At 45.7% G+C, this 22,600-nt stretch overlaps 1 protein-coding gene across 3 annotated transcripts; it reads left to right on the top strand.

Annotated features, from left to right (window-relative positions):
* Positions 1–8,269: 8,269 nt before the first annotated feature.
* Positions 8,270–22,489, top strand: FXR2 (FMR1 autosomal homolog 2). Of its 3 annotated transcripts, none has more exons than XM_064271725.1 (17): positions 8,270–8,416; positions 14,135–14,187; positions 14,546–14,639; positions 15,067–15,138; positions 15,253–15,401; positions 15,609–15,702; positions 16,364–16,480; positions 18,392–18,562; positions 18,760–18,838; positions 19,220–19,329; positions 19,741–19,827; positions 20,140–20,362; positions 20,572–20,769; positions 20,863–21,063; positions 21,158–21,253; positions 21,422–21,492; positions 21,790–22,489. In XM_064271725.1, exons 1-17 carry the CDS (start codon positions 8,336–8,338, stop codon positions 21,883–21,885), a joined length of 1,992 nt encoding a protein of 663 aa, XP_064127795.1. In that variant the 5' UTR covers positions 8,270–8,335; the 3' UTR covers positions 21,886–22,489. The 3 variants fall into 3 exon arrangements, with proteins under 3 accessions (XP_064127795.1, XP_064127796.1, XP_064127794.1); XM_064271724.1 differs by having other exon boundaries at positions 8,272–8,416; positions 21,392–21,492; XM_064271726.1 differs by lacking the exon at positions 21,422–21,492 and having other exon boundaries at positions 8,271–8,416.
* Positions 22,490–22,600: the final 111 nt, after the last annotated feature.

Raw genomic sequence — 22,600 nt, 5'->3', positions numbered from 1 at the left:
CACGTCTGATGTGGAAAGGCAGGATCTGGGGTCTACCCTTGATGTTCAGAACTCTTTGTTCCATCTGAACCTCTTGAGTGCCTGTGTCCTTGAAATTAGTGGTAAAGTTTGACACTGAGTAAGATCTCTGCACCTGATTTGACAATCCAATCCTGTATCTGACTTCAATCTTGATGAAGGTGATAGTTACATGAGTGCATAATCTGTCAAAATTGATCAAGCTGTATACAAGATTTCTGCCTTTTCATTGTATGAAATTATACCTCAATAAAGTACTATTAGAAAAAAACAAGAACCTGTGGAAGTCTAGATGCTAGAGAGCTGAAGGCCCACCTTAAAATTCAAATTAAAAATAAAAGCAAAGTGTCAACCAAACAGAACACATCAGAGGCCCAAATTCTTCCTGATGTTGCCAGTGTTTGACCCTTGATACCAATTTACTGCTGATGAGCCTTTAGGACCATCTTGATCGAGACACAGACTGGTGAGCCCTTTTCCCCAGGCAGAAGCCAGAGGTACATTCAGTCTCACTCATGCCCTCAACTCATCCTAATCTGACAGGGATTGATATCTTCTAAACATGAATAATATATCTAGTGATGGGACTTTTTTAGTTTAAAATTTAATGCAGAGTAGACTTTCTGAAAGGATGCATGAAACAGAAGAGATAGAAGTTACCTCCGGTGACAGGAACTGGGTGGCCAGGGGACAGGGGAAGGAGGGAGATTACTTTTCCCAAATACCACTTTGGGCCTTCTGAATTTTGTGCCATGTCTATGTATTGTTTCTTCAAAATATGAATAAATAAAACTTTAAACACTAAGGCAGAAGATAAGGATATAAACTAGGAAACAGTATTTCCAAGATCTATATCTTGCCTCCACCTTGTTTTATCTTTGGTTTTCAGAGTTTACGCCTTATGTTAGTTCTCTCACCTTAGCCCCAGATTTTACCAGCTTTTCTCGGCGTCTTTGCACTCCAACATCTCCCTAGTCCACATCCTTAGGCTTCTGTCCACTGATCACTTCATTAGCCTCCTATAAGGGGATTCTATTTTTTTTTATTAGGTGTCAGGCATGATTGGTACGGGTGATAAGGGTTTTGTCAATTGTAGGGAGAACAGAGGGGAGGTCTGGAAGGAGGCTTTTAATGCTTTTGAATTGTGGCATTGGTGGAGAATATTGAACATACCACGGGCTGCCAGAAGAACGAACAAGTCAGTCTTCGAGGAAGTACAGCCAGAGTGCTCCTTGGAAATGAGGATGCCGAGACTTCGTCCCACGAGCTTTGGACATGTTATCTATCAGAAGGAACCATTCCCTGGAGAAGGACGTCATGTGTGGTAAGGTAGAAGGTCAGCCAAAAAGAGGAAGACCTTCAATGCGATGGATTGACACAGTGGCTGCAACAATGGGCTCAACCATAGTAACCATTATGCGGATGGCGCAGGACGAGGCAGTATTTCATTCTGTTGTACACGGAGAAGCTATGAGTTGGAGCTGACGCCACAGCAACTAACAACAACAAAAAGAAAATGCAATTACAATTTCTCCATATCTCTCTACCCCCATTTCCACTCTCACCTCTCTTGGAAATTTACCACAGCCTTCTAATGGATCTCCTAGCTTCCCATAACTCCCCCTTCCGTGTTGTTGTTTTTTTTTTTAGTTATAGATATGCATTATATTATTTAAGAGTCAAATAGTTCTACAAGGCTTGTATAAAAAAGCAGTACTCCCCCAACTCCTCTCACTCTTAAAAGACAATCACTTTCAATTAAGTTTTTTTTTTAATGTTTTATTTTGTAGTTACCTCCATATATCAAACTCAAAGTATCATGCAATAATGCTGTTTCTTGATGTTTCTGGTTTGGGTGTTAGCTATTGACTTCCCGTGGTTGAAAACGAGCTGCTGTTGTTGTTATTAGGTGCTCTTGAGTCGATTCTGACTCATAGCAACCCCACATACCACAGAATGAAACACTGCCCGGTCCTGCGCCATGTTCACAACCGTTGTTATGCTTGAGCTCATTGTTGCAGCCGCTGTGTCAATCCATCTCATTGAGGGTCTTTCTCTTTTCTGCTGATGCTCTACTTTACCAAGCATGATGTCCTAGCTCTGTTTTAATGCCCCCATCACCTGAGCCCACCTCTTACTCTACAATAAAAACCTGTTGCCGTGGAGTCGATCCTGACTCTGTAGGGCAGAGTAAAACCACCACAGGGTTTCCAGGGCTGTAGATCTTTACAGAAGCATACTGCTACATCTTTCTCCCTCAGAGCAGCTGGTGGGTTTGAACCACCAACCTTTCAGTTAGCAGCCAAGAGCTTTAACCACTGTGCCACCAGGGCTCCTTATTCTACTGTACTTCCAGTAGTATTATGTCATAATTCCAATTGGATCTAATTGGATCTGTGTTTAGTGTTTACCTTATTATGATTATATACTCTTTATGGCTGAGCCATGTGGTAGATTATGCTTGTTTTTCTTGCGCTATTTTTGTTTCTCCTGCAATTAATACTTGTCTTCTTTGTTTGCTTAGTTTTCTATGCACAGTATTCTAATTTGTCTGAAAATTCCCCCTCAATTGTGTTAATTTCTTTTCAGAATATACAGACACATAAGGAATTGTATCTATTTCATCTTGAAGACATCTCTCCCAAAGGCTTTAGACCTGCTTCAGTCCAGAGAGTTTGCTAGGCCTTCTGCACTGTTGGGATCGCTCTTTACTTCCATCCCGGAGATTCCCTTTGCCTGACTCTTATGTTGATCTCCTGTTTTCTGGAATCTATGTCTTCATCTTTCTTGGTGTATACTCTTCTTTTGATGGAACTTCTTGAGAAAGGGTACCTGGGAGGTTAATTTCTTGGGAACTTATAAGTCTGAAAATGTCTTCATTCTACACTGTATGACAGTGTGGCTGGGTATAAAATACTAGAATCACTTACCCTCACAATTTTGAAGGCATTCCTCCATTGTCTTCTAGCTTCTGGTGTTGCTGTTAAAAAACCTGAAACCATTTTTATTCTGGATCCTTCGATTGAAGCCTGTTTTTATTTTCCTCGCCCACTCCACCACAGCTTTTAGGATCATCTCTTGTTCCCTAGCATTCTGAAATCTTACTTGAAATGTCTTAGTGTGGTCTCAGTGGGTCCTTTCAATCTGGAATCTAATGTCCTTCATTTATGGGAAATTGAGTTTGTTTATTTTTTTTTAATGATTTTTCTCCCCTCCATTATCTATATTGTCTCTTTCTGAAACTTTTGTTATTCAGATGTTGAACCCCATACACTAGTCCTTTAATTTTCTTTTATTTTCTCTCTCCTTCATTGTTTGCTTTACTTTCTGAGAAATTTCTTCTGTTTTATTTCTCAGCCCTTCTATAGATTTTTTTCACTTCTGCTTTTATATTTTTAATTTCTCAGGGCTCTTTTTTGCTCTCTGCATTTTAAGACACTCTGTTTTTGTTTCATGGATATACATTATTATCTTTCTGAGGATGTTTATGATAGTCTACATAGTCTCCTTGCATAGTCTACATTTCTTCTAAGTTATTCTCCCTCTCTCTTTATTTATTTTGGCCTCTCATGTCTGGTAATCCTCAGTTGTCTGCTCGTATTTAAAATAGAACGCTAAAGTACTGATTGGAAACTGTGTGTGTGTATAGACTGAAAAATTAATAGGGTCCATGTTGGAACTCTGAACTATACCAGTATTTAAAGGCTTGGCAAAAGAAGAGGTGCTTCTGAGAGCAACTGAGGAGGAACAGCAGAAACTAGGGTGATAGAAATGGTAAGAAGACTGTCATCAGTGATTCTGATAAGAAGCAGGAGGAGTTAGAGAAGTTAAATGGGGCAGATTATCAAGAGAAGAGTGCTGGCTGTCAGACTAAAGAGTTTGGGTTTGACTGTTAAGCAGTAAGGAGTGACTGAATTTTGTTATAGAAATTTCACAAGTGCCAACTTCCAAGCCTCTGGCACCAATGGTCCTCTCAGGTTTGACTTTTCCTCTATCTGCTCTAGTCTTTGTTCATTCAGGTAAAGGATGGGAGTGGGAAAAAGGAGAGCAGCATTTCAGATAGGGGCCTGGCATGTGCAGAAGGCCTAGAGGGCAGTATGTAGTGCGTTTGAGGTACTGAAAAGAATCTGATGTGGCTGCAACAGACTTGGAGAGGAAGCATGGTTAAGATTGGCTTGAACTAGAGCTTGGAGGGCTTGAAATGTATTTAGAAGTCCGTGCTTTCTGAAAGCACTTTAATTTTCTCCTACAACTTTAACTATGACTAATATGGTGATGATTCCCACATCTACCTCTCTAGTCCAGGTCTACCTGCAGGACATTGATTCCCTGTACAGGGTATACAATGGTGGGGACAAATAGACATAGAACCCAGTCTCTGATCTCATAGAGCTTACAGTGTGGTGGCTGAAGAAAGACGAGACTGAAATAATGCCCAAATTATTACATTACAACCATGACGAGTGCCATAAAGTAGTACAGGATGTTTCGACAGTGTAAAACAGGGGACCTAACCTAGTGTGGGCAATAGTGGAAGGCTAAGAAAATTATATTTAAGCTGGTATCTGAAAGAGAAATTTGTTGAAGGTAAGGGAACATCTCTACCTCGATGGCCCTCAGGTTGCTCAAACTTAAGGAGTTCAAAGCCAAATTCATTAAACTCATCACCTTCTTCTCCAAACCAATGCCTCTGTGTTCTCTTTTCTGTGGTCGGCATCACTATTCAGCATGTAACCCAAGTTAGAAATCTGAGATTCGTCCTGTGTTCCTGCCACTTCTTCACTGACCACACCTTACTCCACCTTCCATCACCAATTCTTGTTGATTCTACCTCAAATCTAACAGGTTGTACCTAACAGCCTGTACCTCTGTTGCCCATAGCCCTAATCCAGGTAGGTCTTCTTCATCACTCTTACTGGCAACAGCTCCTTCCAGGTCTCAGGGCTTTCAGGACCACCTTTACACTTCAATTCATTCACCACAGTTGTAAAATGCAAATCTTATCATATAATGCTACTCAGGGGTGGACTACGCAAGGTAAGCATGGTGTTGCTTTCCTTACCAGATCGTCTTTAGTGAACAATTTTACATTTTTTCACCACATCAAAGAGTCTGCTTTTAGGTATGGCTGGCATCTGTCTCCCAACCCCACAGCACTTTGTACAGAATCAAAGCCTCTTTTTAAATTACAATCCCTGGCAGGGGTGCATAACCCAGTAAGCAAGGTAAGCACGGGCTTACTTGTGCTTGCTTACTAATCTATAGTGAACAATCTCACATGAGATTCAAATGTGGAGAAACCCATGTGAGATTGTTCACTACAGATGATCTGGTCGGTAAGGTAAGCACCATGCTTACCTTGCTTATTGGATAATCGGCCCTGATGCTACCGCCTAAATTCTTTCAATGGCTACCATTATTGATAAAATAAAAGCTGTTCTCCTTAATCTGACTTACAAGTCCTTTACAGCATAGCTTCCTGCAGTTCCCTACTTCACGCCAAATGCTAGTTTAAGCTACTTGAAGGACAAGCTCTTTCTGCTCCTCTGCACATCGTATTCTTTATTCTGTCAAGAATACCCTTAACACACTTTTCCTCTAGCAAACTCCTACTCATGCCTCGAATCTCAATTTGCATCACCTCCTCTGTGTGGTCTGCCCTGACAACTCTTAAGAACAACTGACCATTGTCTCCTCGGGCTTCCCTCTATACCTAGTCCTCATCTCTATCACATCTTCAATCACATTCTGTGCATTTGTTTAAATATTTGTCTGCAGCGCAGTGAATTACTTAATATGGCCCTTCTAGCCACAGTCCGAAGGAGCCCTGGTGGTGCCGTGGTTAAAGCACAAGGCTGCTAAAAGTTGGCAGTTTGAACCCGCCAGTCACTCCACAAGAGAAAGATGTAGCAATCTGTTTCTGGAAAGATTTATGGCCTTGGAAACCCTATGGGGAAGTTCTACTCTGTCCTACAGGGTCACTATTAATAAGAATCAGTTTGAGGAGCCATAGTCTTTGTAACTCTCACCAAATTACTGGGTGAGGACAAATGAGGTGCTTGTGGCCCACCAAGGGGATTGGATAGCTTGCTAATAACTAAGTCAGGTGCATGGCACCCTTGTGGTGGGTGGGGCCATGCAAATAAGGTGTATGGAAACCTAACAAGGGGATTGGGGAGTTTTGCTAGGCTTAAAATGAGCCATCCCAGAGGTGGGAAGGAAGCATCTCACCACCACCAAGAAAGAAGAGCCAGGAGTAGAGTGTGTTCTTTGGACCTCGGACCGCTGCACTGAGAACCTCCTAGATCCAGGAGACAGAGATAGAGAGCTGTAACAGGAGCCCTGGTGGCACAGTGGTTAAAATGCTCAGCTGCTAAGGGAAAGGTCAGTGGTTTGAACCCACCAGCTGTTTTGCGAGAGAAAGATGTGGCAGTTTGCTTTGGTAAAGATCTACAGCCTTGGATAGCCCTTGGGGCTCGCTATGAGTCAGAATTGACTCACTGGCAATTTTTTATCTTTTGTAATTTTTGCAGAAGCCGTTCGCCAGGCTGTTTCTTCCGTGGTACTGCTGGGTGGGCTTGAATCATCAACCTTTAGCTTAGTCTGAGCACAGACTGAACATCCAAAACCCAAAACCCGTTGCCATTGAGTCAATTCTGACAAATAGCAACCATAGGACAAAGTAGAACTGCCGGATAGGATTTCCAAGACTGTAATCTTCACTGAAGCAGACTGTCATATCTTTCTCCTGCAGAGCGGCTGATGGGTTTGAACCACTGCTCTTTTGGTTAGCAGTAGAAAGCTTAACCACAGCACCACCTTAAACCAAACTTACCCACACCACCTGTTGCCGTCCAGTGGATTCCGACTCATAGTGACCCTATAGGACAGGGTAGAACTGCCCTATAGGGTCTCCAAGGAGCGGCTGGTGGATTCAAACCGCAGACCTCTTGGTTAGCAGCCGAGCTCTTAACCACGGTGCCACCAGGGCTCCAATACATTAAAAAAAAAAGGAAAAACCCGTTGCCATGGAGTCAATTCGGACCCATAGCGACCCTATAAGATAGAGTAGAACTGCCCAGTGGGGGCTAAATAAATGTTCACTAAATAATGAAGTGCACAACGCACGACTCTAATTTCTGTGCTCTTTAACTCACTTCTACCTAAATTTCTCACTTGTCTCAGCTCAAGAATCCGAAGTTTTCCTCATTCTACCCTTACTCCCCGGCAATTCTTCCTATTTTGAATTTTCTCAGCATTTAGATATAAGATTTTGTGCCAATCTAAGTTCCATTTCCCAGTGTTGCCCTGAAATTATTCTGTAATCTTTCATTATATGCATGACCAGGATCTCCTTGTATTCTCAAGGCAAGAACCGTAACTCTTAAGTCTCCTATAGCACAAAGTTGTAGGAGCGTAAAAGAGATTCAAAACACGCTTGTGGACAGCGCACGCGCATCAGGCACTTTTTGGCCTTCCGACCCATTTTTTTTTTTTTTTTTTTTTCTTCCTTTGGAGCGTGCGCACCAAGAAAGACAAAAGGTGGGGAAAATGACCAAGCAGTCATTCAGGCGCATGCCCAACTCTAACATAGCCAAGCCAAGTGGGGCTCCTAGTGGTGAAGCGGCTGTGGTATGACCAGAACCAGCAGAAATCCAATCCGACTGAGTGAGCTTGGTCCCTCCCTTCCCATGATTGGCTAACTCTCAGTGTTGTGGGGCGGGGAAAGGAAGAGATGGAGTGTGGAAGAGAGGGGGGCGGGGACAGTGAAGAACGCTTAACTCGTTCTGCGCAAGCGCAAGCCAGCGACCAGGAGGGGGCGTGAGAGAGTGAAAGGGAGTGTGGAAGTCCCGATGCGCTGGCGAGCGCGAGCGGGGTCGCCAGCCTTGACGCCTGCGCCGTGGCCCTCCCGGCCCCGCGCGCGGCGGGCGGGTGCCCGGTGCGCCTGCGCAGTAGGCGGTGGCGGCAGAGGGAGGTGGAGGCCGTGGAGCGGCAGCGGCAACAGCGGGTCCCGGGACTGAGGCGGCAGCGGGGGCGGCGGCGGGCGGAAGCTGAGGTGACGAAGGCAGCGGCGGCGGCGGCAGCCGTTTCCCTCACGGTGGCGGAGACCAAGGCGGCGGCGGCGGACGGGGAGCGGCCCGGCCCCGGCCCCCTGCTCGTTGGCTGTGGCAGGGCCGCCGTGGGGCCGGCCCGGCTCCCGCCCCCCGCGGCTCCCCCTCCGGCTCCTCCTCCGGGGAGACGCCGGGGGCCCGGCCCGGCCCGGACTCAGACCACTGCTGCAGCCGCCGCCGGGGCAGTCGGAGGCGGTGGCGGCGCCATGGGCGGCCTGGCCTCTGGGGGGGATGTGGAGCCGGGACTGCCCGTCGAGGTGCGTGGCTCCAACGGGGCCTTCTACAAGGTGAGGCGGCGCGCCGATCGGGGACACCTGCCTGTACCCCCTCCCCCAGCCAGAGCAGGGAAGAGCAGGGCGGGATCGAGCTCTGGAGCCGAGTCCTGACCCCTAGAACCTTAGACTCACGCTCCCACCCTCAGCTCTCAGGGGGAGACCTCTGGGAGTTAACCCTCTTCCTCTTGTTTTTGACCCTCTATCACACCCGCTTTTTATCTCATGTCAGAGAGAATGACTGTCAGGGCATTGTTGTGTCTGAATTTGTGTCTCTCTCCTCCCCCCAGAAAACAACTCCGTTTACCCAGCTTATTGACTTTTTCTGTTTCACAGTAGAAGACAGACCTTAGAATAGCATTTCTCCACAGCCTGAGCACATGTAGAATTCTCTTTCTTCTCCCTCCTTCCCCCATGGGAAGGCTGTCCCATATTAGATCGTTTCATCTTCCTCAGAGAGACCTCTGCCCACTGGCTCTGGGAAACCCAACCCATTTTCACCTTGTATTCCTGTTCCCAGCCTGAGGAGAAACGGTCAAAATTCTTTTATGGTATTTGGCATCTTTGACCTCAGGAACTCTGGATTATTCCAATCCAGTTGCCCCCCAGCCATAAGGTGGCATCTTTTCCCAGGCCTCTCACCCCACCCATTTATCTTAGGGCCAGTTGGTCTACTCTTCTACCAGGAATTAACTTGCATTAGTTATTTCACTTTGACCTTACGTATGTTTAGATCATCCATAGTTTTTCCATCTTCATGAACACTAAAAGGGTCCCTTCTGTTTATCCTCTTCTTAAAGATTTCCACTTTTAGAAGACTTTTGGCCAGCTCTCCTAATTTGAGAATCTGACAGCAGTCTTTTTGGGAAGGAGAAGGGGACTAGCTTTCAAAGACCCTTGCTTATTTCAGTCCACTCCCCCTCTTCCAGAGTTTGATTCCACAGAAGTTCTGAATTTTCAGTTTTTCCCATTTAGACTAAGCCAGAGGGAGACCCTTTTTGCTTCCCAAGAATTTTTCTTTGTGTAACCATTGTTATTCTGAACCTCTCTGGACCTTACGCCTGGGATTGTCTAGAGACTTCCCTGATTCCTGTCTGTATCTTTCATGTCGCCCTGAAGAGCTGGGAAGAGATATCTTCTCAGGACATCGCTTGTAGTGAAAAGAGCCTCTTTTGCTCCACTTTCCCTCAAATCTTTTCTCCCACAGTAGACATCTATACCTTCATGCCCTTGGAAATGACTTTCTCCAACTCCTCTGTGAAGTCATATCTCACTATAACTGGAAAGGGTCTCATATTTGCCCTTGGAGTGGATGGTTTCTGCCCCAACTTCAATTGATAGGTTCAGTGTACTCATTACGTCCCCACTCTAAATGCCTATCCATTTCTGCCTTACTCCCTTCACCAGATTTCTTTATATCCAGTAACTGTGGGTACCCCTATTTGTCTATCTTAACTTTCTCAATTCACTTTTTTGACTTTTATTCTAACATTTCTATACTCCTCCGTTATCCTCAGGAACCACCTTATTCCTAGCCAGCGGAAGGAAGCTCCAGCTGATCTCTTCTGTCATCTTTTTCTCCATACTTGCCTACTCTTGGGACATTTTCTTCAAGCCTGCCCCTGTAATAGCGTTTCTGTTTTCCTTGGCAGAAAGTCTCTCATTTCTGTCTGGTTCTGATAGAGCATACTTGCCTCTTATATTCTTTCCCCCGAATTCATATTACCGTTGCCGAAATACCCTTCCTCATTAGATGTTAGCCTCACTTCCCCTAGTCATTCATCTGGGTCCTTTCTGGGTTCCAAGAAAGGTGATTCTTAAATTGAGTCTGAGATGAAGCTGTGATGTCTGTTTCTGTTCTAGGAAGCGTGGGAGCCAAGCACAGCTGGGAAAGATTGAGTATCCAGTTCAAATTAACCGTATGACATTGTTGGAAAGGGAGATATTTCACTTTCCACATACAAGTGTTCAACAGAGAGTCTGTCTCTGGATCTTTCCCACTTCTTCTGTGGGCTATGGGAATGACAGGCTTTTTGAGTGAATTAGGGACAGGATACTTTGATTTAGAGAGTAGAATTTGGACTTGAGCTAGAAGTCAGGTGATGTGGCTACTTTAGCATTTGTTGCCCCAAGGCCTCAGTTAAAAACAATAAATCCCTAAATTCAGACTAATCTTTCCTCAGTTCTCAGTGCCATATAGATGCTTATCCATTTTGACCTTGCTACTGATTTAATATTCATGACTCAGCAAACTTTTGTGTGGGTCAGGGAGTATTTACACTTTTTCTAGAGCTATAAACTTAGGGAGGTCCGTTTTTCCTCTTTAAAAATTGGGTCCTACTGTTTTGATTCTCTTCTAAGAAAGAAAGAGCCGCAAATGTCAGATCTAGGATCTAAGTTATCTTGTAGCTATCCCACCAACCCTTCCTGTTCTGTCAGAACTTAGTGTATTTTATTCTTAAAGTTGTACTCTTCCAAATAAGATACCTATTCACCTTCCAGGGCATAGCCATTCAACTTTCCAGATCTTGCCTTGATATCTTAATTCCTATTCCGTTTTTTTTCTCTAAAGTTTATTTTGTTGTTGAGTATATATGCAGTATAACATACACCAATTCAACAGTTTCTACATGTGTAGTTTAGTGACACTGATTACATTGTTCGAGTTGTGCAACCATTCTCACCCTCCTTCTCTGAGCCGTCCTTCCGCATTAACGGAAACTCACTGCCCCCTAAGGTTCCTATCCAGTCGCTGGAGTTGCTGTTGTCAGTCCAATCCCACGTAGATAGTTCTTAAAAGATCCTAATGCTCAAGGCAGACCTGTTTTTACTAGTTAAGCTAACTCCCATTCCTTTTTTAAAGAATATGGCATACTGAGCTTCAACACATGGTTTTTACCCAGACTCTCCCTGCTTTTCTCCTAGAACTTTCTTCTTTCTTTTTAAAAAATTTATTGTGGCAAAATATATATAATAAAACATTTGCCATTTCAACCATTTTTATATATGCACTTTCCCCTTCTTTTTTTTGAGACTGCAGGACTAGAACATAAGTTGAAAGTGGGGGCTAATTTCATATATTCTAATCTGAAGAAACTGAAGTACCAAATGGAAGGAACCTAGGACTCTCTCCCTCTCTCCCCTTCTCTGCCTCTCCTGGGTCGTAGGCTCCAGAAGCCAAAGCCAGGGTATCCCATGGTCACTGAACCAAGTCATCCTTTGGCTCCCTGGCTTCTGGCTTTCTCACAGATTCATTCACCTGGTCTTGCCCTCACCTGTTCATCTTCCCGATGAGCATGGACTGAGCAGAACTAGGAGCTCGCTTTCCACCACTGGTATCCTTGGAGGAAAAAATAGTTTCTGGGGTGATGTAGATGGAATTAAGGAACAGTGACTGGATTGGAAAGTACAGGTGGAGAGAGAGCTCCTTTTGGAGGATATTTGAAAGAAAAAGACCCTGGAGGTAAAAGGGCAGGTGATGGTTGAACTGCTGAGAAATGACAGGGATAACTCCATTCTGAGCTCTGCATTCCTGCCTTGCTAGAAAAACCAGGGTACTATTGATACCTCACCCTTAGGGCCAACCCTGACATATTAGAGGAGAATCGGATTAGAGCTTTTGTGAACGAGTGTATTTAGGAGTGGGAATCTCTTCACAAAAGAGGCAGGCAAGTGCTTTTCTTCTTCATCTGTCTCTTCACTTCCTTTTATCTCATCCTGAAAATATTTTGAGGATAGCTAACTCTGTCTTGATAAACTATTTCTAAAGCTTGGAGATGGACATTTTGGGTAAAGAATAAGGTCATATGAAGAGGCTGCTTGAATTGTTCCTAGAAATCCAGCAGACCCTTAGAAAGGGAGAGAGAAGAGGGAAGGGATAAAGTATTAGTGGTTGTGGGAGGAGGACACTTCAGAAGAAGCTAAGGGAAGAATTCAAAAGGAAAGAGGGACTCAGGCAATAGTGAGCAGTTTTATGCTTCAGAAGGGTTTAGTTGGGAATAGTAGGGATGGGTGTTAAATCTGAATGAAGAGTAGAGAAAATATTCCTGGGGAAGAGAGTGACAGAGAGATAAAGCATGAGTAAGAAAGAGGCCAGGAAGAACCAGGAGTACTGATGTGTTGTGCAGTGGTAAGGCTCTAAGAAAGACCTGGGCCTTCATAACAAGATCCTATCCCTAAAGAAGTGAAGACGGTTTGTAACGAGTTAAATTTAGGTTTAGGTTTTTCCAACATAAGGAAACAACAGAATAGTAATTGTTTATGATTTACCAATACTGGGAGGTGGAAGCAACAAAAATGTGTTCTTGAGGACGTTTTTGGTGTTTTCTCTCCTAAGCTCAGTTTTTGCCCCTAGTTGCAAAGCTCAAGAATAGTTCCTTGTATTGAAACCCCTAATTTTTTTTAAACAGCTTTGTTGAGGTATGACATACAATGATGTACACATATTTAAAATGCACAATTTGATGAAGTTTTGGCATACGTATAGAATTGTGAAACCATCACCACAATTAAGATAACGGACATTTCCATCACTCCCAAATGTCTTTCCACCAGCCAGTGATCTGCTTTCTGTCATAATACACTGGTTTGCATTTCCTGATTTTTGACAAAGGTGAAAAACAATTCAGTGGAGAAAGGATAGTTTTTTCAACAAATGGCACTGTAAAAACTGGATGCCAAAAACTAGATACCTATTTATAAAAATGAGCTTTGATCCATACCTCTCACCGTGTACAAAGTTTAACACAAAATGGATCATAGACCTAAATGTAAAACAAAAAGCTATTAAGCTTTTAGGAGAAAACCTGTGGTCTTGGATTACGCAAAGATTTCTTAGATGTGAAACCAAAAGCACAATCCATAAAAGAACAGTTGATAAATTGGACTTTATCAAAATTAGAAACCCCTCATTCTGTATAAAAAATAGGGAGAGAAGGTAGAAAAATTGGCAACATAGGGATGGGGACAGCTCTGCCTCCTCAGTGAGGCTGGCCCAGCCCTTTAGTTATTCCTCATCCTCCCCTTAGCATGATTTCAGGATTGGAGTCTTCTATACATTTTATTCTCCTCTTCAAATTCTCAGCTAGTGTTTTTCTAGTGTGTAGAAATCTGACATCTCAAGTCTTGATTTTTCCTTCTGTAGGTTGTATTCATTTTGAACTTCCTATTCTCTTAGGACTCTCTTAGGACTCAGGCATCAGGTTACCAAGTTTGCTCAGGTCCCTTGCTGCGATGGGGAGCTAGACCCTTTTCTCTCCTGGCAGCTCCTCCTGTCCTCTAGGTGTTCCAGGACAGCCTCACCCTGTCTCATGGGATATTCTTAGCCTTGCTGAATGCTGTTGGTATTTTAATTGAACTCTGGCAGGCTGCTCAGCACAACAGGAGGCAGACAGATAGGGAGGCCCTGTCAGAGCCAGAGTAGGCCTCCCCAATTTCCAGGGTGTTCTGATGCAGGTTATGGTTCCCCTTATAGTTAGTTCTTGTCCCATCTTATTTCTGGATTTTTTTTTTTTTTTTGCATCTCTTTCCATGCCATTATCATTTCTCCTCTCTCTACCTCAACATTCGTATTCTTCTTACCACAATACAGCCTTCCTGGCCCTGTCTTCAGATTGCTTGTGTCCCCATCTAAAACTGTAGTTTTCCAAATGTCTCTGTTCCCTGGATGGCTGAGGTAGTGGTAAATCATTCACTTTTTTTTTTCTTCCCCCTTTTTTCTAAAATGCATTCTAGGGCTTTGTGAAGGATGTCCATGAAGATTCTGTCACCATCTTCTTTGAAAACAAGTAAGACCTTGGGAATAGAGAATCCAGCATACTAGGTCCTAGAAGGAGAGTGGACAAGGGGGGGCAGCTGAGTCCTATGAGGCACGTAATAGGTGGGGGAAAGCTGAGAGCTGGGTGGGCAACTTATGAAGGATCCCAGAAGAGGAAAGGGCCTGAGAAGTTGATGAGAATGGGGGCAATTTCACCCAGCCTTTAGATTCCAGCAAAAGAAGGAAGATACCCTTAAGGAGCTAGCTGGGGTTTAGACTCTCATTACCAGGAAAGGTGGGGATTGCCCAGCTGAGGCAGTGACATCTTCCTGAAGAAATGGGTAACCCCATCAATCTGAACAGCTTTCATATCACTGTTTTCCTTGCAGCTGGCAAAGTGAGAGACAAATTCCATTTGGGGATGTCCGGCTGCCACCTCCCGCTGACTACAATAAGGAGATAACGGAAGGGGATGAGGTGGAGGTAAGGGCTGTGGAGGGCACCCTTTCTATATGCTACTTTCCCCAGGATTTTACATCTCCCTTACCCTAAAACCTAGATCCTAGGCTCCTTTCTGGTTGGTTCACACTTCTCTGTTCCCCAGCTAAGCTGTCGCACCCAGCAGTGTGGCCTACGGAAAAGTGAAGTGCGAATCAGACAGATTTTCAGTGTCCACGTACCTGTTCCCTTTCCATCACTGTTGTGACCGTAGTTTCAGAGGATTCACTTTTCTTCCATTTATGATAACAGCATTTAGAGTTCAACGGTTTCTGGTTTTTAATTAGCAGCTCCTTCCTCTGGTGTCCTTTATCCTGGGTTTAGGGAGGGTCTCAGGTATCTTAATGCGTATCCCATTCTTGATGTCTTTAGATGGTCCTCAGTATCACTTTTATTTTTAACTTCTCTTCAGGTTTATTCTCGAGCCAATGAGCAGGAACCTTGTGGCTGGTGGCTGGCCCGGGTGCGGATGATGAAGGGAGACGTGAGTGACTGTGAAGGCCTTTGGAGAACTTTTGAAGCAAATCTTCTGGTCATAGAAAGGTAGGAGATAGAAGCTCAGATCACTTACAATTTCTCCTTTCTTTCCCTTTGCCAGTTCTATGTCATTGAATATGCTGCCTGTGATGCTACTTACAACGAGATTGTCACCCTGGAGCGGCTTCGGCCAGTCAATCCCAATCCCCTTGCAACCAAAGGCAGCTTCTTCAAGGTTACCATGGCTGTTCCCGAGGATCTGAGAGAAGCGTGAGTCTTGGGGATGTTGGGAGCAGGGGCTCTCTCGACTGTCCCACTTCACACTCCCAATCTCTGACCTTCTTGCTCAGTACACTCAGTTCTTCCATTTTCCCTGTCCCTGTTCTTTTTCTGCAGCCCTTCCTCTTTTCTTATTTTCTTATCCTTTATCCCTTGGACCTTCCACTCCCCTCTGAGCACTGTACTCCTTCTCTGCAGCTGCTCCAACGAAAACGTCCATAAAGAGTTCAAAAAAGCTCTGGGAGCTAACTGCATCTTTCTCAACATCACGAATAGCGAGCTGTTCATTCTGGTAAGCTTATTCTGACTGAATTTCACACAAGCCCATTCAACAAATTTTCTTTTTTCCCTTTAAGCCCCTTTTCAGAAAGGGAGGAGCTACAACATACTTGCATTTATTTGTCAGGAAGAGCTTTATTGCTCCTGATCCCTACTGACCCAGGTAGTCCTACTTTTCCTTTGACTTCCTGAAGTATGACTGTAATTTTTTTATTAGGTGGTAGCCATATTGCAGTCTGGGCTGAGGACCCTCCCTTGGATTTTTATATTCTCAAAAATAGACAATATAGCTCTCCCCTTGTACTTGCTCCTTGCTTGCACCCTAAAACCACTTCCCTTAGGCACCCAGATAGTAGGGTCTTTTGAAACTGGTAGTGGTTTTCCTCCTCCGTGGCTTCATTTTTTACCTCCCACCCTTGATTCCCAGGCCCTGGGTTCTCCCCCGGAAACCCTGGTGGCATAGTGGTTAAGTGCTACAACTGCTAACCAAAAGGTCAGCAGTTCGAATACACCAGGCACTCCTTGGAAACTCTGTGGGGCAGTTTTACTCTGTCCTATAGGTTGCTATGACTTGGAATCAACTTGACGGCAGTGTTTTTTTTTTTAATGGGTGGGTTCTCCCCCGGTGTGTATTCAAAGCAATTTGAATGATTTACCCTTTGGTTTCCTCTCAGTCAACCACCGAAGCCCCTGTGAAGCGGGCATCTCTGCTGGGTGATATGCATTTTCGGAGCCTACGCACCAAATTGCTACTTATGTCCCGCAATGAAGAGGCTACCAAGCACCTAGAGGTAAGTTTTGGCTGGTATCGTTGTTTGCCCTTCTTACCACCACATCCTCCGTCCATACTCTCTTGTTTACTGAGCCAGAAGCCTATAAAGTCTTTCTGGGCCATTAAACCTGGGTTGGTTGGTTTTTTCAGGTGGCAGAACTTCTTCACATTATAGTGTCATGATTTTCAAATTTTTTTTAGCCACGGGACCATTCAATCGAGTGCTGTTTTACTTATACAATGCGTAAAGCACATCAATCATAGCGGCTGTTTTAAAGTGGAAGGGGGGATGGCTTTTACCTCCGGATCATCTCTGGAAGCCAGAGGGCTTTGTAGGGTGTTTGAGAACCATTTGTATACTGGAAAGACCACTGGAGTCGGAATCCTAAGTCTTGTTTTGTCAAATAATTACCCTTTGGAAAATCTTATCTTCATCCATGGCAATGAGATAATTAGACTAGAAAGTTTCTGTGAGGTCTTTCTGAGTTCTGAGATTCTACGATTGGCCCCCTTTTTCTAGGTTTTATGTCATTCTAAGTGAGTAGAGGTTTTGTGTGTGTGTATGTTGGAACATTACCAAGTGAACCAATCTGTTTCTGGAGCTTTTCTCTGAGCCTGTGCAAATTCTGGATCGTGGTAATCTTTCACTTCTCCAGGGACACTGCTCAGTGCACTGGCAGTTACAAATTCACCATTACCCCCAGATGATACAAACTGTCTGCCCCAGTTCCCAATGAGCAGGTTTCCTGATGACAAAGGTAGAACAGTCAGCTCTTCTAGGACTTGGCTGTAGTGATCTGTATGGCTAAGTGTACCAGATAAGCCAAGTTAGCCAGAGGTGCAAGGTTTTAAGGATGGAGGCGTGTCTTTTTTCAAAAAGTCTTAACTTTAGCTGCTTTTGTTTTCATTAAAAGAAAGTATTAGACGTTTAATAAATACAAAAGAATTGTTACAAAGTGTGTATAAAGTTAAAGAATACTGTAACAAATGTTCTTGTACCCATTGGGTCATTTAGGAAATAAATATTATTCTTACCTTTGTTTTTAACCCCTTTTCTAGAAAACATTTGCAGATCGTTACAGTGTTTCCCCCCCCGCCCCCCTACTCAGTTATTTTGAACACCCAGCTTCTTTTTTTCCAGTTTTCTCTTCTTGCCTTGTGTAAATCCTTGCCGTAATTCAACCCCATCCATCATGGAAGTAGAAAGTAGTGGATTGCAGTCGGTCACTGTCCGCCTCAGATATCCTTCTATTTGGTGCTTCCCATCTGGGACTCACTTTCCAGAATCTTTCATGTCTTCCTGCCCCTGAGCACAGGGAGTCTCTCAGGAATGGCTGAGAAATGAAGTGGATCTACCTACGGTGTTCTAGAGGCTTGCTTTCTACTTTTCTTAATCCCGTTCTTTCTATTCAATTTTTTGAAACCTGGGTTATATTTTGGGAGGAGTTGATACTAGTTTGAATAAGATGATGTTTTCCTTACACTTGCATTTTACTTTGTGGAAAGTGCTTTCATACCAGCCTTGTTTAATCCTCCTGATAGTGCTGAGGATGAGTTAGGCCAGATGGAATCATTCAGCAGATGACAGAACAGAAAAATAGAGAGTATGTTTTGTTTAGGATCACACAGCCGGGCAGTGTGAGAGCCAAGTCCAGAACTTTGGTGGCTCATAGCCCAAACTCTGCCCTCATTACCCCCATCCAAGCCATTGGTATTTGGAAGACGGAGGAGTGGAATTAAAAGTCCCTGAATTTTCCACACGGGTCCTAGTGGTCAGCAGGCTCCAGGGTGGTCTTGGCTTCCTTTCATCCATTTTTCCGTATTTAAGTTATGCAAAGGGTTAGGTACCTGGGACAGGTGTTTTTAAATTTAGACTTGCCCTTCCCCCCACATCCACCCAAGCGATTCCTACCATGCCTTTTCCTTTCAGACAAGCAAGCAGTTGGCAGCAGCATTCCAGGAGGAGTTCACAGTGCGAGAGGACCTGATGGGGCTGGCAATTGGGACTCACGGTGCCAACATCCAGCAGGCCCGAAAAGTACCTGGGGTGACTGCCATTGAGTTGGGCGAAGAGACCTGCACCTTCCGCATCTACGGGGAGGTCAGCAAAAGATGCCTGTTGTTGGTCCCTTAGGCGATAGAGAGAAGAGAGGCCAGAGTAGATAGGAAACCTGAAGTACATTGACCTTCCTCTCTGACTTTGATGGCAGCATATTTTCCCAGAAACATGAGTGTCAGGTAGATCAGTGTTTGAGATCCAAGTGCTCTTAGTAACTACTTCCTACTCCTCTTCCTTAGACTCCTGAGGCATGCCGGCAGGCCCGAAGCTACCTCGAGTTTTCTGAGGACTCAGTGCAAGTGCCCAGGAACATGGTTGGTGAGTCGGCAGTGTGTATGTATAGGAGAGAATACAGCTGGGGGCCAGATGTGAGAGTTTCTAAAGTGATTCTAGGCTTGTAGCCAGGATTTGGCACCTCCCTATGGACTTCAAGTTTCACAAGGACTGAGCAAATAGTGTATAATAATAATAATTAAAAAAAAGTCTGTAATAGGATTAGTAAAAATGGAAGAAAAATATTTAGGGATTGTAATATTTTGTCTTGTGAAAATTCATCAGAAACCTAGAAGCAGGAGGGTGAATTAAATGGAATCCTTCCATAGACAGGGGATGGGGTTGGAAGACTTTATTTTTATACTTTTCTTTCATTTAAAAACAAAACAAACTAAAAAAAGCCTAATTTCTTCTTTATCGATGCAGGCAAAGTGATTGGAAAGAATGGGAAAGTGATCCAGGAGATTGTGGATAAATCTGGTGTGGTGAGGGTTCGAGTGGAAGGTGATAATGACAAGAAGAACCCCAGGGAGGAGGTATGGGGAACCTAGGCCTACAGAATGGCTTTCAGGAGTAGGTGGGATTGTTCTCAAAGTCATTCTCAGAGGGCTGGAATTTCTAAGGGGTAGGGCATGGAAACTTTGTCCTAGTAGATTTAGAGCCCATTGTGGGGGTTGGGCTCTCTTAGGAGACAAACCAAAAAAAAAAAAAAAACAACCATGTTGCCATTGAGTTGATTCTAACTCATAGCAACCCAGAGAACAGAGTAGAACTGCCTCACAGAGTTTCCTGGGAGCACCTAGTGTATTCAAACTGCCAACCTTTTGGTTAGTAGCTGTAGCCCTTAACTACCAAGCCACCAGGGTTTCCCCTAGGAGACAAGGTGGGGGTTATTCTTCCCTTTGACTGTCTTTCCTAATCCATCTTTCCTTCCCTCTGTTCTCCAGGGAATGGTTCCCTTCATATTTGTTGGCACCCGAGAGAATATCAGTAATGCGCAGGCTCTGCTGGAATATCACCTCTCCTACCTGCAGGTACCCAAGCTCGAAGCCTGGGAGAGGAAAGATGGGGCTGTAGCAAGGGGACTAAGACTGCTGGTGCATAAAGTTAGGAGACCTGGCTCCCATTTGTCTCTCTGAGTAGAACAAGAACTGGGGTGGAGATGAGGGGCTATGGGGCTGAATCCCAGAATTTTCCCTGTTAAGCCGGTATTTTTCTTCTGTGTATGTTCTGAGAGCTTAGATATGTAGGAATGGTCGAGATGGAAAAGCAGGAAGAAAGGGGACTGTCGGCAGATCCCGTACTTAATCCTCCTCTTTACCTTCCTCTGTCCTCTACTCAACCAGGAGGTGGAGCAGCTCCGCTTGGAGAGGCTGCAAATTGATGAGCAGCTTCGGCAGATTGGGCTGGGTTTTCGCCCTCCCGGGAGTGGGCGGGGCAGCGGTGGCAGTGACAAGGCTGGATATACCACTGATGAGAGCTCCTCCTCCTCCCTCCACACCACTCGAACCTACGGGGGCAGCTATGGGGGCCGGGGCCGGGGCCGGAGGACAGGCGGTTCTGCCTATGGTGAGGCTGCTATGGGAGGGGGAGGCGAAGAGAGGCAGGCTAGTGCGGAGAGGTCTGGGTGGGGGCTTGGGAAAAAGGGTAGTGGATATGACGAAGAGGTGATTTGGCTGGGGGACTTGAGTGAGTGGGAGAAGTCTTCCAAGTTGGGGCCTGTGGTGGATCCTGGGGTGGCGTGAGTGGACCTGACGGAGCCTCATCGTGTTCTTCAGGCCCCGGTTCAGACCCATCCACAGCTTCTGAGACAGAGTCAGAGAAGAGAGAGGAGCCCAACCGAGCTGGGCCTGGTGACCGAGACCCCCCAACCCGGGGAGAAGAAAGCCGGCGGCGGCCAACTGGGGGCCGGGGTCGGGGACCTCCACCTGCCCCCCGGCCCACCTCGAGATACAACTCTTCATCCATTAGCTCAGGTACCAGACAGCTGGGTTCAGGAGTGTGGGCCAAGAGGACGGTTGAGGGCAGGGTGGACACCTGACTCCCAGCTCCTTTCTTTGTCTAACCAGTGCTGAAGGATCCAGACAGTAACCCCTACAGCCTATTGGACACGTCTGAACCAGAGCCCCCAGCTGACTCAGAGCCGGGGGAGCCGCCCCCAGCAAGTGCCAGGCGCCGCCGTTCTCGCCGCCGCCGCACTGACGAAGATAGGACTGTCATGGATGGAGGCCTGGAATCTGATGGGCCCAACATGACAGAGAATGGCTTGGGTGAGGGTTGTGCCTGTGGCCTGAAAAATTAGAGATGGCAAGAACTGAGGGATGGGAGATTGGGTGCATGACTCATTTTTCCCTGCCTTTATAGAAGATGAGTCGAGACCCCAGCGTCGTAACCGGAGCCGACGTCGCCGTAACCGTGGTAATCGGACTGATGGTTCTATCAGTGGAGACCGCCAGCCAGGTGAGCTAGCATGGAGTGCCAGAGTCCGTCCTCAGAGCTGAGAGAGCGGGCCGCCTCCTTCCCTCTGGAAACCAGGGGTTGGGCTTGAGTGGCTGTCGAGGGGCTGGATACCCAACTCTTGGCCTCCGCCTCCCCCAGTGACTGTGGCTGACTACATATCACGTGCAGAGTCACAGAGCCGCCAGCGGCCAGCCCTGGAACGCACTAAACCCTCAGAAGACTCTCTTTCAGGACAGAAGGTAGGCAGGCAGAATGTTTACCCCTTGCCCCTTTTTGTTGTATTCTGGGGCCAGGGGCTTCAAAAAAATTCTCAAAGAAATCTCATACTGAATTGCAGAGAAGGCTGTGTCTGATGGAGTTTAGATTGCATTTGGAGTTGTGGTCGAGAGAAAGATTTGATTTGAATTTTCTGGCTCTCAGTAAGAGTCACTATAGAGACACATAGCCAGATGCCAAGAGAGCTTAAACAGCAGGGCATGTCATACACCTGAATGTCTGCTTACTGCTTTGTTTTTTCTTTCCCACTTCCCCCTCAGGGCGACTCTGTCAGCAAGCTTCCTAAGGGCCCCTCGGAGAATGGGGAGCTCTCCACCCCCCTGGAGTTGGGTAGTTTGGTGAATGGGGTTTCATAAAACCTCCAGCTCGCATCCCTCCCTTCTCCATCTCGCTTGCTGCCCAACACCATGGCCCTCACAGGCCTGACTGACCTGCGCTGGAGCTGCTCTTATCTAGGGGGGTGGGGGGGTGGCACAGCAGCTTGGGTCCCCCCAACCTCCAGGAGCTGGTGGAGTGGTGTGTAACAGGGTCATACCCTCCTCCCTCTTGTCCACCCTGCCCCCAGGGTGAGGGGAGCCTCTCCTTCCCCATCAGACTGGATGTGCCTTTATCCTCTAACGCCCCAATCTCTCTCTGAACACCCCTAATCTCTGCCTGTTGGGGGGGCGTGCTCCTTGACCCACCCATATTTGACAGTTCAGGGGGGCTCCCCTGCTATCCCTCCTCCCATCCTGTACCCCCCGTCTCTGGGGCCTCATCACTGTGGAAGACGGGGATAGTAAGGGTATAAGTGGGTGGGAGGCATGGGGAAGGTCTTCAAGTAGAACCAGGGGTGTGTACGAAGGGGGGTGACAAGGTCCCCTAGGGGGAGGGGGGACCAACCTTGTCTGATGGATGAGAAGGCGTATTTATTTTTCACTGTACAGTATTTAAAAAGAGAATAAAAAAAATCCAAGTGGCTTCCTGGGTTCTGTGCTTGCCTTGTCTACAGTTCAGTCAGTCCTTTTGTTTCTCTAGGACTGACCTATCCTGGGCCCTGGCTCTTGTTTCCTGTTCCCCCACACCTGGCTT

This window comes from Loxodonta africana, chromosome 18 (genome assembly GCF_030014295.1).
Source record: "Loxodonta africana isolate mLoxAfr1 chromosome 18, mLoxAfr1.hap2, whole genome shotgun sequence".
Lineage (NCBI taxonomy): Eukaryota > Metazoa > Chordata > Mammalia > Proboscidea > Elephantidae > Loxodonta > Loxodonta africana.
The sequence above is the reverse complement of the archived record's forward strand: the minus strand, read 5'-3'. Positions and strand labels throughout refer to the sequence as shown.